The 18452-nt window shown below is 36.3% G+C and overlaps 1 protein-coding gene across 4 annotated transcripts; it reads left to right on the forward strand.

Moving 5' to 3' along the window:
- The first annotated feature begins 205 nt into the window (after positions 1 to 205).
- Positions 206 to 17920, forward strand: LOC117904645 (probable serine/threonine-protein kinase PBL3). 4 transcript variants are annotated; one of them, XM_034817344.1, is made up of 7 exons: positions 206 to 653; positions 11216 to 13127; positions 14983 to 15293; positions 15385 to 15520; positions 15732 to 15868; positions 16068 to 16191; positions 17180 to 17920. In XM_034817344.1, the coding sequence occupies exons 2-7, from the start codon at positions 11909 to 11911 to the stop codon at positions 17638 to 17640; spliced, it is 2388 nt and encodes a 795-aa protein (XP_034673235.1). In that variant the 5' UTR covers positions 206 to 653; positions 11216 to 11908; the 3' UTR covers positions 17641 to 17920. The 4 variants fall into 4 exon arrangements, with proteins under 4 accessions (XP_034673235.1, XP_034673237.1, XP_034673239.1 ...); XM_034817346.1 differs by having other exon boundaries at positions 11892 to 13127; XM_034817348.1 differs by lacking the exon at positions 11216 to 13127 and having other exon boundaries at positions 512 to 653.
- Positions 17921 to 18452: the final 532 nt, after the last annotated feature.

Consider the following 18452-nt stretch of genomic DNA (forward strand, 5'->3'; position numbering starts at 1 on the left):
TTAGTTTTTCACCGTGGGCTTCAGTTCTTGTTTCAAATTCCAATGGCCTGATCTCATTAGTTGGGTTTAGGCCCATCTATATGGTGGCCCGAGACCACTTCTTATCAGTGTTTGGGCTTCGGCCTACTTGGGTTTTTGAACCGATCTCTAGTTTAAGTAGGAGGTTTTGAACCATTTTAAATCTCCGGTCCCGTTAAGAAGGGAATAATATTTCAACACCATTCTATTCCTCCTTGTTCCTAATTCCTCTTCATCTTCGATCTTCCCCCAGATTCTAACCCTAATCTCTTTGCTTCCTGTTCTTCCTCTTCCCCATTTCCGTTCATTCCATTCTTTTTCTCTAGTTTAATTTCGAGAGAGAAAAAGAGAGGGAGCAACATGACCGCTGTGATGGTTAGTTAAAATTGAAGTGGGAGAGAGGAATAAGATGAATGGAAGGCGAAGAGGATGGGTAGGTAAGGGGGGAAGAAAATGGAAGTAGGAGTACGATAGGAGTGTGAGTGGCAGATGAAGACAAGTTTTTATTTTTGATGAAGATAGAAGATTAGAATCAGCTTTTCCTTCCTTTTTTTTTAACTCTGGAAAGATTTTTGGTGTTTCCCCAAATGAGTTCGGAACTTTGAGTTGCAAGAAGTGGATTTCTCCCTTTCGAGGTATTTTCCATTTGCTATATATTTTCTTGGTGTTAAAGATCGATGGTTTTTCCTTTAATTAGAAGGGTTTTCGATGTACATCTTGTGTTTTGTGGTTGATTGACCTATGGTCCTTTGTTCTTCCATTTTTTACTTGCTATTCTTGGTGGCTTTTTGTTTGGAAAAAAACCCCTATATCTTGTATAAGATGGGAGGGGCATTGCTTCGCATTAGGAAGTAGTGTTCGCTTTGGGCATAACTGGGAATGAACTGTAGTGGGCCAACTCACGAACATTCCCAGCGAGATGCTTCAATGGGTTTTTAGAAAATAAAGACGTCAATTTGGCTAATGTGTGGGAATGTGTTTCCACACATTACTTCTACCTCCTCCCATATTTTAACGGCTACATGATCAAGCCAAAAATGGTATTGGATTGAATGTGTTTCCGACGTGACTGCATTTTAAATACTGGTATAGTGATATGCAGCCATAAATTTTCATCATAAGATGGGTAGAAAAGGTGGCATACTCTGGTAAATTAGTATGTCCTTTGGATGTGATGGCATTGTGAATGTTGATGGTCATAAAAGGTCAAGGAAGAGGACAACCAATTTAAAAGGAAAAAATTTGATTTGTCTACAATCCGGCAACATTTGCAATATGGGTACACAATTGTAAACTTTCAACAGTGTGATGGTTGGAGAAGGAGTTGCTTGCTCTTATAGATTGGTAATTCTATGGGGGAAAAGACATTTTGAGTATTAATGGGAATCAGATGGAGATTCTAAGATTTGAGTTGACTTAATTCAATATGGCCATCTAATAAAAGTCAAGAATTTGCAGAAGCAAAGCAAGTGGGTGGGTGAGAGAAAAAGAAATTGGATCAAGCAAACAAAGTAGATGCAAAGAGACAAAAAAAGATGGGACTGTTGAGTTCACTAGGTTCTCTCATATAAGAATAAAATCTGGGAGTTAAAGAACAACAAAACAAAATAACAAAGATTTTTCTTAGTTGCATTGTCATTTCCTTTTCTTTTTTTCCCAAAATTTCCAAAATTTGTTTTCTAATTGTTGTGTGCCATGTAATTACACAACTTACTATTCTCACACCTCTTCCAATCACCCCATTGTACACACCACTAAGCACAAGCACCTTATTGCCTCAGCCATCCTACCACCTTATGACTGCCACCTATTTGTCACAACCACCTCCATCCACCACCATCACCCTGTTGCCACTGCCATTACCCATCTACAAAACAATTAGAAAAAAAAAAAGGTTTCATGTACCTTGTCTAAATATGCTTTTAATGTAAGGATTTTAAGTGGAAAATGATCATGAATAATAAACTTGTTTCATCATCTAAAAATAGAAAGAAAATGAAACGAAAAATAAATTTGTTTTTCCTATTTTTAAAAACAAAATAAAAGGCAAAGCAACCAAACACTACTTGAATGTTTTGATATGGAAAACAAGAGATATTGCTAACTATGCAATGCTATTCACTAGAGAAGTCAACACTTGTGGATTGCCTTTCTCTAATACCGAGGAGAGGGAATGTTAAGTTTATAGATTTATTTTATTAGCAATTTTTTCATTGATACCATAGAAGAATGAAATTAGGAAAGCCATAGTTGTATATTGTAATTGAGGAAGGATTTAGACACTCCTAAGAGGATATGATGTAATGAGGTTAGGAAAGTTCCTATTTTGGTGCTAGGAATATTTGTATATATGTATGGGTCTCTGTACAAATTAAAAATCAATGAAGAAATTTATTCTTTTACCTTCCAATTCTTTAGATTCTACATGGTATCAGAGCTTGGGTTGAAGATTTTTGGAAGAGCCAAGGAGAATAGAGCACACCAGATGATGATAAAAGGAATTTTTGTGTTGAAGGTGAAGTCGATTGTTCTTTTGTCAAATGTGATACAAAAATGCGTATCTTGGAGATATTGGAGATTAATTTAATGGAATTTGATTTAAGGTGAAAATTGTTGGAAAGTGTCTCAAATTCCCAATTAGTATAGATTTCTTTTGTGTAAAGGATATTGTGTAGAATATTTCCTAATATTCATTGGTCATTGTAATATTAGATTTCCTTATAGAATAAGGAAAATCATTAGGAATGTTTCTATAAATATTCTGGGCGAAGAGAGAAGAAGGTTATGAGATGGAGATGAACTTGTAAAGACTATATGGGGTGGATGGAGATGTGAGGAAGAATAGGACACCTGGTGAAGCGAGGTGGCTCGTGGTTCAAGGTGAAAATACAAGGAGTGGGGAAACATGAGATGTTTTGGGAACCTAATAGGTGTGTCTGGTTTTATCCTTTGTAATATTCTTTATGGTATAGTGAAATAATTCTCTCTCATCCATTGATGTAGGCATGGTTGGCCGAACCATGTTAAAACCTCGTGTACCTTTGTGTGAATTGTTTTATCTTTGTGTTCTTAAATTAACATTGTTTGTATTAAAACTTTCACCGGCACAACAAACTGGTATTAGAGCCCTAGGCTCATAAATCTAGGAATTGTGAAGGAATTTTCTTTGGCCTTCAATGTCGAGTTCAAAGTTTAGTGTTAGCCTTCATTGTTGATCTTTAAAGGTTTCTTGTTGTCTGTGTGGAAGAAAGGAATTAGGAAGGCCATATTTGTATAATTGTAATTGAGGAGAGATTTTGATAATCCCATAATTAAGGGGATTTTATGTAATTAGGTTAGGAAAGTACCTATTTTGGTGCTAGGAATATTTGTATATATATATGAGTCTTTATATAGATTAAAAATCAAGGAAGAAATTTATTCTTTTACCGTCCAATTCTTTAGATTCGACAGATACAATAATTTAAATAGATTTTTTTGAACAAAGAATGAAATTAATATGAAGTAGTTATCATTAAATTTTAACCAATATAGGCAACCCAAGTTAGTCTCTTTATCAATATTTCATGATATATGAGTACTAATGCAATGTATCTTACCTTCTTTATAATAATCAGATATGAAGACAAAATCGGAGGAAAGGAGTTATAGAGAAAGGTCTGGTTTTCTTTGGGATTTGACCATGTTAAATAACATAACTATTGCCAAAATAGTTTATTACAATGATGGTTTCAATAAAAAAATTAAATAGTTATAAAAAAATTTGCTATCTATGTTAGCTAACTGGAATCTCTTAGTTGGTAAAGTATGCAGAATATAATAAGAAAAACTATTATTCCATTTGACCAATGGCTAAGTGGACTTTGTCTGATAGTTCTGAAGGTGAAAGGCGGTGCCATAGTGCAAAGGTCGCTTGAGATCTAATAGGCATAAAAAGATGCATAAATTACCTTGCCTATTGACCATGAGTTGTGCAATTTGTAAGCCTTAAAATGTTCTATTTTGTTAATCTATCACTTTAAGGTGTATTGATGATGTGGTGCAAGTTTTGCAAGAAAATGGGACAAAAAACATGCAGGAAGGAGAAAAGTTAAAAGGCTGCCAAGTTTGCTAACCCCTACATCAAATTGATATGTTTGTTGTCACCATCATCATCAAGATCTAGGTGAAAGTGCAACTAAGGAATATGGTTGAGTGAAGAGTTCTTTTTAGGGCCAAAGGATATTTTTTTTGCTTTCACTTTTTTTTAGGGCTAAAACCAGGTTGCTTTTCCTTGAGAGGAGAAAAGATGAGGTGCACCTCTACGACAAGGTGTGTGTCTTGGCATGCAAGTTGCCATAGGTGGGTAGTCGCTACCCATTTGGCCTAGGCATGTTGAAGCGTGGCTTTAACAACTATGCTTTGTTGTGATGGGCTAAAGCCTAAAGGCTTTGATCATGTGGTCCACTTTTACAGTCACCCTCAAATTAATGCTATTGAGAACAAAAAGGTCAATTTGGTGGTAAGAAAATTGTGGCAAGGTTGCAAAATTGCTATAGTGAGGAGGTCTCCAATTGATTATGAGAAAAAAAATCAGGGATGGAAAACCCCTAAAAGGAGATGTGGTAAAATGAAATGATAATCTACTTGAATGTGCCCACTATGCTTATGAAATATAAGGTTCTTAGTGGACACTTCAATTAGAGAGGAGTAAAGTTAAAAATATAGTACGAAGAGGAGTTGAAGAAGTCATGTCACCCAACTACTAGCACAAGACATGGATATTTGCTTTGATTTAGTAGAAGATTTGAAGACTGAAGCCCTACTTATTTCAGTTTCAAGATTCAAGTGATGTGACTAAAACCATACACCGACCAATTATAAATTTCCATGTTTCCGAGCATTCAATCCTCATCTATAATTGTTCATATGGAAGTGGAAATAGAGGAGCACAAGATGCCACAATCATGAGTCAAGAATATCGTGAAGATAATGAAGAATCCAACATACCTGTAAGAGCTTGGTATTGTTGGACCTATCCTAGTGAATAAAGACCGAACTTCCAACAAGTTATTGATATAATTGAGTTAGTAGATGACTTTTTTTTTGTTTTACAAAATTTGAATTGTAACTTTATTAGCATATTAGTGTGTGCTTAGAATTGGTTGGAGAGACCAAAGGGGATAAATCCTCACGATACTCTCTTTCATGGACCTCAAATCTTTCATTTTGAAATTGCTCATTAGAGACTTTTTAAAGTGGAAATATTGAAATGAACTTTTCTTTAATAATCATATTATGATAGAGAATTAAGCCAGCGTCAAATTTCCCTATTTTTTGAGTCAACATTGAATGACCACGTGAAATTTGGTATAATTGTATATGAAGGAAAGTATTGGAAATTCTATACCATGCATCTGGACATGTTCAATCCATAGAGGGATTTTCAATTAAAAGTTTGTAGATTGCCTAGAGTATTTCTAGGGGTGGTTGCTTAAAAATTGTTTTTGAAGGTCCCCATGTGAAGGAATCTTTTTCTTTCTTCATTTCTTCTATATCCATTTTGACAAATAAATCAATTTACTGTGGCAACAATTGGTAGTACAGTGTGAAATATAATCATTTCAGCAACAAGCATGAATTTCTCTTCTTAATTAATGCCATATTTCTATTTAAAGGCCTAAACTATGAGATTAGTGTTGCATTTTTTTAAAAACTTCCATCAGATTCCAACTTGATAGAGCATACACATTTATTGCCAACCATCAATGCTCTAGCAAGCTGTGGAACACACTAAACGAGTCAAAATGAACAACACTTATCGTCAATTAACTTATTAATGGAAAAAAAGATTATTTTCTTAAGTAATAAAAATTTGATCATACATGCACTTGGTTGAATTAGGACTTTTGGCACTCTTGTATCTGTCCCATATACTTTGGTGCATCATTTTTTTATAGGTTTTAATACATTTTCGGTCTACTTATTAACAAAAAAAAGAAAAAAGAAAAAGAAAAACAATTCACAAGGTTGAATTGGGCTAAGATTATGTTTCATAGTATCATATAGTTAAGGGTGTAAGTGAAAACCAATCAAAAATCAATCTAACCCAATTAAAACAGATTAAATCAATTCCGTTTTTCAACAACTATAAAGGTCAGTCCGGTTTGAGGATTTTGAAAATTGACATTATTGGTTGGTTTTTAAATTAGTTCTATTTTCAACAATTATAAAGGTTAGTTTGGTTTGAGAATTTTGAAGATTGACTTTATTGGTTTGGTTTTTAGTTTCTTTGTTTCCTAACTAATAAAAATGGAACCAAAAATTGACATTTCAAGACTTTTATCTCTTGTGATTTATAATCGTTCAATGTTAGATGAGTTTTTTTAACATTTATCATTATATATGCTTTGTACACAATTAAAATAATTTATTGTTCTTAGATTATGGTCAAATTAGTTTCTAAATGCATTCATTATATTTTAGACTAGAAATTTTACATATAAACTATGTTAGTTCAACTAATTTTTCCTTCAAAACCCAATCAAGCCGCACCTTTTAACACCCTTACATATTGTTTGGTTGGAAGCTCTAACATGTGTGGGTAAAAAACAAGAGGTCATGAAGGTATGAAGGCTAAAAGAAACAAATTGTTGCTTGTTTGGACTAATCTTAGCATTTTGCTCGAAGGCTATAAGATATATCTAGAGATGACATGCATGTCTCACTTGTAAGTAACAACAATAAATTTTCTTCTTGTAATTCCTTGATATATGCCTAAAACTTTTACGAACTTAGCATCCTGATGTAATTTTCAGAGCTAGATTTTCAGATATAGGGTTAAGAATAATTTGCATCTTTAATAACATGCAATGAGATTGACACATGTTTATTCTTTCAAAATTCATGAACACCAATATCAAGACCTAGAGGTTCTTCCATATTCAATTGATCCACCTACCAAGCTCTATTCCAAGCCCTTGATTCATAGATACAAGGCAAGTATGAGCATCTTGTATACCTTGATGATCCAAGAAAGTGAGGTTGTTGTACATCATTCAAAATCGTGGAACAATAAATGAGCCAACCATTATAATAATTGTACACTATCTTATTCCCCTCCCTTTATTTAACTAATTTAATATCAAACTGAAATTTCTTGGCCTTACTTGTTTGGTGATATGTGATAGTGCTTCTTTGGATTATTCCAAATTCCTGAGGCATTAGCAAATGGTTGTTAGGAAAGATTATTGTTGGGTTTGATGAAATAAGTATCCAGGTAACTAACAAAGGATTATTTTGGGACTATGTGGTTATCGCATTATTATTAATGGCAAGGTTTGTGATAGTTCCATGAAGATATCCTCTGAGAATTTAACCCAAGTTTTTGAGGTAAAAAAATTGATCTTCTATAGGTTTTTTGTCATTTAAGTTAAGTATAATGGTCATGTTTGTCCATGACAGTTGGAAATGCAAATAATTCAAGTTGCGGTTAAAGAAAATTAAAGGGCAACAAAACTGAAGTTTTGATGCCCTAATAAAATTTGAGGACAAAGAAGATGCAATGTTGTGACAACTTGGATCAGATCATTGGCAAAATAGTTAGGTTTCGCATTGGAGTATGGGACTGAATAGATGGGTGAAAGGCTTTTAGAATGGAGATGATAATGGTAGCTGAAACTTGGGGATAATCCTGCAAATACTTTAGAAACTTAGGGTTGTCGGAGATGGATTAACAGAAAGGAATCATGGAAGTAGTCCTACTTTTCTAAGAGTGAACTTGCTACCTAAAATTAGCTTATTGGGCTCTCTTATAGCTGGTGAGCATGCACAATTTAATTAAGTTTTGTATGGGAAACATGTACCCTTTTGTCTGATGGTTGAGTAGGCTTTGGTTTACTAAGCTAGACAGCCTAGATCACATCACCCACGTCTACATTTATTATAGATTCATTCCCCACCATTGACACCCCGTGCCCTTATGAAAATGAATTCTTGATTTGATCTTCTATTTATGCATACTATAGCTTAGCATGTAACTAACGATAAGAGTTGTTCTTAAGTCCTCGAACAATTATGCTACGGTCATATTAAATTTCAGACTGCCGCCATATGGAAGCTGGGTTATGTTGCTTAGATTGTTCTAAAACTTAAGATAGGAGCCGATTGAGGTAAAATGAGCAGTTGATAAGAGTTGAATTGTCAACCTCTATCTTTCACATATGGTAAATTTATCCCCTGTCATCAAACTAACCATTTATGTTGTAATCAATTTTGCTAAGCATGGATCATATTTAAGATTCTCAAGATCAATTTAATTTCGTACGTATCCAACAAGGAGTACTTAGCCTAACCTCTTCCCTACCTTTTATTTTGTCACTTGCCCACCTAATTAAGAATTAAGGATGATAGTAAGGCTGCTTTTTTATTTATTTTATTTTTTGTGTTGTTAGGTTTGACCTCCTTCTAATAAAACGGATTTATGTATAGCCTCTAAGTAGGTTAGGGGTTAGGTTTGGGCCAAGGTATGGTATTGTTTTGCCTTGCCCCATTCTGTTCTAGATGGGTTGTGATTTTGCGTCATTACCTTTATTTTTCATTTCATTATAACAATGCTTTTATAAATACCAACTGTTGCTCAATTTTTTTCTCTTGTTGCTATCGCTCTTGTCACACTCATATTACTTCAACTGTTTCCATTTTATATATATATACACCATGCCCAAAAATCTTATTCGCAAAGCACGACTACTAGAAGATAGATGAAAGACTATGGCCTTAACTAGAATTGGTAATGCCAATGTAGCTGCAATGGTGGGAGCACTAAAGATCAAGAGCATAGCTTTAAGTACCAAATGGTTATTAATGGATGCTAGAAAAAGGGCAGTCTTAATAGGTTTTTTGTTTTGTTGTAAAAGTTGGATGAAATGCATTATTTTATACATCCTTCTTTAGAGGCACTATTGATCCTCTTTTCTCCTGCCATGATTGGTAGCATATTCCATTAATAAGTTGTTGCCTTCTTTACATTTGGCATTAGGGACATGTAAATTTTGGGACTAAGATCTTAACCTACCTGTTCTCTTTGCAAAATAAGATCAATCCTTCATCGGAAACAAGCTCTATTCAGAATGAAAAAATTGGCTTTAAGCCTTTGACAAAAATAAATCGAGTAGGTTTTCCAGATTTAGGGTGCTTCATTCTGATCCGTTCTGATCCAGCTAGATATATGAAGTGAGGTGACAGGTAGGAATGGGATTCGTAAACCTCTGTGCCTCTCTAAGTCTGAGCAAGAAACGGAGACAACATTCATTTGCTCTCATATTTTCTTTTCTTATCCCTTTATCTCTGCTTCTCTCATCTCTTATCTTTGAGAGGATAGAAGACCTCTCTACTCTCTGTGCTTCATTCTGATCTATCCTGATCCAACTAGATATATGAAACAAGGTGATAGATAGTGTAATGACCGGGTTTTTTTTTGGCCATGTTAGAAATTCTAGTTTGAAAAGTCTTCTTTTGAGTGGTGGTTGAAAAGTAAAAAAGAAAAGTGTTTGGGGAACATGTGTTAATTTTATTGGCGAAATTCGAATTATTTTGTTGGTTAACTAAGCGAGTTGAAAATTTTGTGCCACATCAGCCTTATATGGTAGAAAATTTCTTAGGATTTTAGAAATTGAAAATTTCCAGAAACGAAAAACTAAAACGAAAATGAAAAAGTGAATTAATTAAAATTAATTAGAATTAATTAAGTAAAAATTAAATTAAATTGCTTATTAATAAAATTGAGAAAATTAAATTTTTGGGTTGGTGCTTAATAAATTAATTTGTGTGTTGTAAAAAAAAAATGAAAAATGAAATGAATTGGAAATGAAACAAAGCAAATGGAAATAAAAGAAAAAGAAAATTAATTCAAATGGGCTTTTGGGAGTTGGGTCGTAGCTATGGATGGTTAAAAGCCAAGAAAGGGGGCTTGTGGTGGCTGGTGGTTAAATTAAAGAAAAAAAAAAGGGAAAGGAGTTAAAAAGTGGCAGAAGGGGGAGAGAGCCTCGGCGATTGTGGGAGAAGTCATCCTGTTGGAACTTTGGCCAACCATTTGGACGGCTGAACGACATCCGTTTTGCCTGAAAAATTGAGGAGGTGTTCTACTCGACAAGAGGAACGATTCTACGGTGGGCGATCATGATTTTAATGGTCGGATTCTTAGACCTGTGGTAGGGGAACCTAACCCTGAAACTTTAATTAAATGCGTTTTTCCTTAGAAAAAAATTATAAATCTTGTTATTATGAGTTAAGTAGGTAATATTAGTGTTGTAGGAATTTTTTTGGATGATTTGGAATTTTTGTAATTTCGGGAATTTCTTTTTGGTTAATAAATAATTGTTTTGGGTTGTTAAAAATTATTGGAATTGTTGGAATATTCCGAAATTGTGGTCTAATTTCAAATTTTTTGATATGTGAATTTTTGAGAATTTGTTGGAATATTTTCGAAAATTTTATTGTGGAAAATTTATTATTTTCGAATATTGGAAATTATTATAATTTTGGAAAATTCCAAAATTGTAGTATAATTTCAAATTTATTGATATGTGAATTTTTTAGAATTTGTTGGACTATTTTCAGTAATTTTATTGTGGAAAATTTATTTTATTGGATTTTTGGGAATGTTGGAATTGTTGGAAGATTTTGGGATTTGTGGCGTGATTGTAATTCCAATGATATTGGTGATATATGAATGAGAGTAATTAACCTCATGACATTCATTTGCATCATGGTTGTGTGAAGAAAGGATAAAAATTGTGAAAAGTGTATGAAATGGAAAAAAAAGAAAGAAAAAATGAAATAATGATGAAAAGTAAAAGCCCGTGTGAGGCAAATTAAGAAGGGAGAGAGATCCCTAGGGTGAAAGATCCAAAAGTTTACCATGGGAAGACTCCAAATGGGGAGTGTATTTGGGTGCGAATGCATATCCTTCGATGAAAGCCCGAGAATGACAGTGCATTGTATGACTGAGTGTCACACGTTCATATGCATTTCATTTAATTGTTGAATATTGTGGAATTGTGTATAATTATAGAGATTAATGTATGTGACTTGATCAATGTTGTTGAAATGCTTCTTTGTGTTCTTTGGAACTTAGTAATCCCCATTATCCCTTGGGTGTTAAGCACCCTATTGAGCAATGTGGAATGCTCACCCCTTTCTTTTTACATATTTTTAGATGCAGATATCACTCCTGAGGATCCACATGTGGGGTAGGGAGGACTTCAGGATGCTCCTAGAGCGGCCTAGTGAAGCGTATTGTATTTATTGTGTTTGTGGTATTGGGACTTGTTTTAGCAAACTGCGAACTATGGATTTGTAATGAAACCCTAATTTGATTAAGTTGTTTAACTATGAACTTTTATTTTTGGACTGTAATGATAATTAATATATCTTGTTGCTTTTGAGTAGTGTTTGGGATATTGTTAGTTGGTGAGAACTCTAGTGTGAGGTATGTGTAGAAAAAAAAAAAAATTCAGAGTGTTTTAGTTGACTGCCAGCGTGGAATAGGAGAAACCCTTAGGATCAAACCTTTGACCTGGGGTCATGGCTAAATTTTGGGTTGCTCGGAATTTGGGTCATGACAGCGTGGTATCAGAGCCAAGGTTGCAATAATACCTTGGGGTTGGTGTTTGTGGGTGTTTGTGTGTATTGTTATGATTTGTTATGTTATGATTTTCTGTATGTGTTAGCTAACGAGCTGATTATTAATTGAATTATTTAATTGTTGATTCTTGATGTTTGAAAAACCTTGTTTGAGATTGTGTGAAAGTGAAAGTTTTGATAGTTGTTGAAGTTGCTAAATGGTTACGTATGAATTTGTTTTGCTTACCTTGGAAGTGTGGTTGGATTAGGGCTTGTTCAATTTGAAATGGCGGGAAGGACCAGAAGAGGAAGATTTGAGAGAGATGAGGAGTTGGAGTCGGTAAGAGAAGAACTCCGAGAAGTAAGAAGGGAGTTGAGAGAGATTGCCCAGTTGATGAGAGGTCAGGGTTCCAGGAGGTCTGGAGGTACCCAGGGCCAAGAGGATTCAGATCACTTGCATAGGAGGAGCCGCTCTGAGAGGCCAGTAATGAGCCAGATGGAGGCGATGAAGAGATTCATGGTGATGCAACCTCCATCTTTTAATGGAGAACCCAATGCGGAAGCAGCTGAGCATTGGTTGAGGAGGATTAAAAGAATTCTGGTGGGACTAGACATACCTGAGGTAAGGAGGGTAAGTCTGGCGGCATACATGCTTGTTGACAAAGCTGATTTTTGGTGGGAATCAATGAAAATAGTGTACAACACAGAAGTGATGACCTGGGAGGAATTTGAGAGAATCTTCCTAGGCAAGTATTTTGGAGAGGTGGCTAAACATGCTAAAATGATGGAGTTTGAGCACCTCATCCAAGGAACTATGTCGGTGTTGGAGTATGAGTCACGCTTTTCGGAGTTGTCCAGATTCGCCTTGGGGATGATCAATGAGGAAGGAGAAAAAGCTAGGAGGTTCCAGCAGGGGTTGAGGCTTGCCATTCGGAATAGATTAGTCCCACTGGCAATAAGGGACTATTCTGAGTTGGTCAAGAGGGCTTTGTTGGTGGAGCAGGACATTGTGGAAACCAACCAAATTCGGGAGCAGAGGGGGAATAGAAAAGTGAAACAAAGAATGGGGGAAAGTTCCCAAAGGAGATCCCAGGGTCCGCAGCAGAGGCAGAGGAGTCAGCAGTTTGAGGGGCATTCTTCGTTCTATGCAAGAGGTGAGCAGAGTGCTCAGATGGTGGCTACTGCTAGAGTATGTTATAGTTGTGGAACGGGAGACCACTTATGGAGGGCTTGCCCATTGCGGGGCGCACAGCAGACTCGACCTCAGTCTCAGGGAGGTTCTCAGCAACAGTCGGTAGTGCCTTTCCAGCCCCCTCAGTTTCAGTTGTCTTACTACCAGACGCCACATTTACCCTCAACAGCGTCGGGAGCCAGGACAACTACCATGTGTAGTCAGACCCATTCTTCTCAGGGGTCGAATGCTAGAGGTAGGGGGAGGCAGGCAGCAGGAAGAGGTTTTGCCTTGACCCCAACAGAGCCAGAGGAGGACTCCCTTTTGGTGGAAGGTATGATTTTGGTATATAGTACTTGAGTGCATGTTTTGTTTGATAATGGTGCAACTCATTCTTTCATTTCTGCATCTTGTGCTAATGCATTGGGGTTGAAAACGGAAAGGGTAGGAAATCTGTTACTTATCGAGTCCTCTATGCGTACAAATTCTAGAGTTGATAGAATATGCAAGGGGTGCGTTATTACTTTGGCGGATAGAGCACTTAAGGTGGATTTGAGGATTTTGGACATGACTGGGTATGATGTTATTTTGGGAATGGATTGGTTGACGGTGTATAGAGCGCTTATTGATTGTCATCGCCGTAGGATAATATTTTGTCTACCAGATGGATTTGAGGTTTGCTTTGTTGGAGGGAAGTGTGTTAGTTTGCCTTTTTCGCAGTCCGATCCATGCTATCAATACGTGTTGAGGAAGGGATCAATAAATTTCCTAGCTTGCCTTCGTAGTAAGGAGAAAGCCCAAAAGGACATTACAGAAATTTCAGTGGTGAGAAAGTTCCAGGATGTATTCCCAGATGAGTTACCAGGTTTACCACCACATAGAGAGTTTGATTTCTATTGAAGTCTACCTAGGAACGGATCCTATTTCAGTATCCCCCTATAGGATGGCTCCTCTTGAGTTGAAGGAGTTGAAAACTCAGTTAGAGGAATTGCTGAGTAAGGGTTTTATTCGTTCGAGTACATCGCCATGGGGAGCCTCGGTGTTGTTTGTGAAGAAGAAGCATGGCACCTTGAGGTTGTGTATTGACTATAGGAAGTTGAATAGAGTTACTGTGAAGAATAAGTTCCTCTTCCAAGGATAAATGACTTGTTTGATCAGTTGAAGGGTGCGAAGTATTTTAGTAAGATTGACTTGAAAACTGGGTATCATTAATTGAGGGTTAGGGAAGAAGATGTTCCTAAAACCGCTTTTAGAACGAGATATGGGCATTATGAATTCTTAGTCATGCCTTTTGGGTTAACTAATGCCCCCGCTACTTTCATGGATTTAATGAACAGAATTTTCGTACTTACTTGGATCAGTTTGTGATTGTCTTTGTGGATGACATCTTGATTTACTCAAGGAGTTTGGAGGAGCATAAGCAGCATTTGGTGACCACCCTTAGAACTTTAAGAAGACATTAGTTGTATGAGAAGTTGGACAAAAGTGAGGTTTGGCTTACTGAAGTGAATTTCTTAGGCCATGTGGTTTCTAAGGTAGGAATAGCAGTGGACCATTCCAAGGTGGAAGCTGTGCAGGAGTGACAAAGGCCTACTAATGTATTTGAGGTTAGAAGTTTCTTGGGGTTGGCTAGATATTATAGGAGGTTTGTGGAAGACTTCTCTAGGATCGCAACACCAATGACTCGGTTGACTAGAAAAGGAGTGAAGTTTGAATAGAAGGAGTAGTGTGAGAATGCTTTCTAGGAGTTAAAGCGGAAATTGACCACTGCCCCAGTGTTAAGTGCTCGTATTAGTGGAGAGTTGTTTACGGTTTATTGTGATGCTTCTGTAGTGGGGTTAGGGTGTGTGTTAATGCAGCAAGGCAAGGTGGTAGCTTATGCCTCAAGACAATTAAAGCAGTATGAGCGGAATTATCTGGCACATGATTTGGAGCTTGCAGCAGTGGTGTTTGCCCTTAAGACTTGGAGGCACTATTTGTATGGAGAGATCATCTGTATTCTTCCAGTGGTGATCACAAGTAATAGTCATTCATTTTTACAACGTAATGACACTTGTGTTTGTGTTCATGTTATATAGGAGACCATCTGTATTCTTCTCCTCTTCCAGTGACTACATCTGGTTTTTGTCATGTTCTGAACATGATTTTAGTTCAAATGTTGGACCAGTCACATTCTTATTCTCTTTCAGGGGCCTACAAATCTCCCAATGAAAAAGGCCAACGTGACTGCAAAAAACCCAAAGCTAGAAGTTGCCCTACCTCAAGATCTGAAGTTGAAATTTTATCTTCATCAAATTTGAAAGCCTTCTCATTTAGTGAACTCAAATCTGCCACCAACAATTTCCATCTGGAAAGTCTTCTTGGCGAAGGAGGTTTTGGTTTTGTTTACAAAGGCTGCATAGATGCTGATACTCTTGGTGCTGCAAGGCCTGGATCTGCTATGGTTGTTGCTGTCAAGAAGCTCATACCGGCAGGTTTCCAGGGTCACAAAGAGTGGCTAGTAGGTTTCGTCCATCATCAATAACACTTATTTATTTTTTTCATCTTCTAATATTTGGCTCTGCTGACTAACTAACAACAATTGATTGCAGGCTGAAGTTAATTTTCTCGGCCAGCTGCAACATCCAAACCTCGTCAAGCTACTTGGGTACTGCTTAGAAGGGGAGGACCGGCTTTTGGTCTATGAATTCATGGCCAGAGGCAGCTTGGAGAATCATCTGTTTAGAAGTAAGTCAACATTATTCCTAACATATTCATTGAATCACAGTTCTCTTTTACTTCTATTGTTACTTTGTGCATGTAAGCTTCTATTTTGCTGTAACCCCGTTTCCATAATTTGGAAACGAACTGACCAAGTTATTGTGTGGATATCATGAGATTTCTGGTTTTAATCCTGCAGGGTATTGGTGTTCATTATTTTGTCGTGTCTTATTTGCAGGAACAGTCCCACCACTTTCTTGGGAAACAAGGATTAAGGTTGCTGTGGGGGCTGCTCGAGGGCTTGCCGTCCTGCATAACTCCCAGCCAGAAATAATCTACCGTGATTTCAAAGCTTCAAATATTTTGTTGGATTTGGTAAGCTGAATTAAAACCTGTTTGGTATAGTGAGCAGATGAACTCAAGAAGGCAAGCTGACATGAGTTTGTTAAACGTGAATTGGTTATTTACAAAAAATTAGAAGTCAACATAGCATGTTTTTCTGTCCTTTTAACTTTGTACCTTACACATAAGATCCAGATTTGGCATGTGCAACACATTTTTTTAATGGATGTAGGAGTTCAATGCGAAGCTATCAGACTTTGGATTGGCAAAGGAAGGACCAACTGGTGATCGGACTCATGTTTCCACTCAAGTGTTTGGAACACAGGGCTATGCTGCACCTGAATACATAGCTACAGGTTTTTTTGCCTTATCAATAACTTGTTCTGTTTGCATTGCTTTATGTTTATGGATATTTTGCTATCAGAACTTCCTTATTGGCTTTTGATTTGGATCTAATGCTGTTAGATAATAGTTTTCCAATGATTACTGCACTTACTGATATGGTCTCTCGAAGCTCTGATTCATAATCTCATATAATTTCCAGTGCTATTAGACTCCTGTTATCTAGGTAGTCTAGTCATATAGTGTTAACCAATCATCAATCTGATTTTTTGTTGTGCATTTTTTTAATGTTAAGGTCAATGGATAACCACCCCACTGTTATATAACTTTCTCCAGATTGGGACAACTCTTACCCACTTGACTACCCATAGAAATGGTCATCGATATTTTTGCAAATCCTTTTCTTCTCTTGGTCTGTGTACTTACTGATGTGTATCCTTTTGTGAATGTAAAAGGTTTCAAGTCATTTGAATTGTGCTAACAGATTTTTTAAAATTAATTGAATCTAATTCTGAAGATTTTTTCTAGTAGTTGTCATTAGGACCGAGTGTTTTATTTTAATCATTTACAAGAAGCCTATTGACAATTCTTTTGGACCAGAATTCATATCAGGAATAAATACACATTGAGCCATCTCATTATTCAGTAAAACTACTGCAACTTCAAACGGTTATTCAGATCAGTAAAGTTGGTGGAACATGCACCAAGGTTTGCGAAAAATTGCTTCTTGACTGATACAAATTCTACAGTATTGACTATTTTCTATGGTATAGTGCACTGGTATGAAATTGTTTGACATTCCAGTCATCTTGAGTTAATCCAATCATTCCTATAATTTGACCACCCCAGAACCATTAAATATTTCATGGGAAATTATCAGTTAAAACTTTAGTATAATTTATGGTGCTACTTCAATTGTTTGCAGAAGCTTCATCTTTGTTTTGTAAAAGTTTAATTTTAAAGCTTGGTTTTTCATTGAATCGATCTTCCCTTATTGAACAGGTCATCTGACGACCAGGTGCGACATCTACAGCTTTGGGGTTGTGTTGCTCGAAATACTATCAGGACGGCGTGCAATAGATAAGACAAAACCTCGTGCCGAAGAGAAATTAGTAAGCTGGGCAAGACCCTACTTGAATGACAAGAAAATGTTTTATCGAATTATGGATAGCAGGATGGAGGGTGGGTACCCAAAAACCGGTGCTTATATTGCTTCAACTCTGGCACTACAGTGTGTCTGTCATGCCAAAAATCGGCCAACGATGAGTGAAGTTGTGAAAATTCTTGAACGGATCTTGGCTGCCACAGACACTGCAGGACCATCCCAATCTGCGCAGCAATCAGCACCTAGTCCTGTTGGCAGGTCCACGGTGGGAAGCGGTAACCCTTCACCTCTTCCTCTATCCCCCGCAGAATCCCCATCACCTGCCCATTCTCCTCAGCCTCCCCAACAGCTAGGATGAGGGAGAGAAAATTTTGTATCAGGCTAGGAATTCAATGTCAAAGCTTTAATTATTTTCGTTATTTTTTATCTAATAGTTTTGTATAGGAAATTCCCTTTCGCCAAGCTTGCCAGCTTAGCATTTTTTGGTCATATAGATATGGCCGGTATCTGAGTATCACAGACAAGGTGGTGATGTCAAGAAAAGAAATATACGAGGTGAAAATCTCATTGAGGCTGATCCAGAAATTTCCCACCAGTCCAAGAAAGTGAAAATGCAAGTTGCTTCAGTTATTCCTTCATCCCATGGAAAATAAAGTACATATAGAGACAGATTTCTGTTGTTTGTCAAGGAATTTTTCCTAAATTCATAATAGGCAATTCCTTGATATTGCTTTGGAGAAATTGTCACACCTCATCCAAGACTTGAGAGATTTTCTAATTTGAGCTAAGCTAAAGGTAAGGTTTGAAAGAAGTTTTAAAATTATATTTTGGGATATCATTATGGATGATTTATATAGACCCAAAAATTAAAAGAATTATTTGATTAAAAATAATAAAATAATTAGATATAGTATATATTTCAATTTGAAAAGTAACCCATTTTTTATATTTTTAAATTTTAATGTGAAAGTGATTACTTTTACAATTCAAATATTATTTCATCATTTTAATCAAATAACTCTTATATAAACCCAAACAAGCTTATCGTGCTTAGTTTGATCACTTCTCCACTGTGATTAGATTTCTTGGCTTTCAAAGTATACATGATTATATACATAATTTGATTGGTAATGATCTTTCAAATGAGTTGCGTAGACAGTTTGAAGTGAA

Source organism: Vitis riparia, chromosome 17, assembly GCF_004353265.1.
Source record: "Vitis riparia cultivar Riparia Gloire de Montpellier isolate 1030 chromosome 17, EGFV_Vit.rip_1.0, whole genome shotgun sequence".
Classification (NCBI taxonomy): Eukaryota; Viridiplantae; Streptophyta; class Magnoliopsida; order Vitales; family Vitaceae; genus Vitis; species Vitis riparia.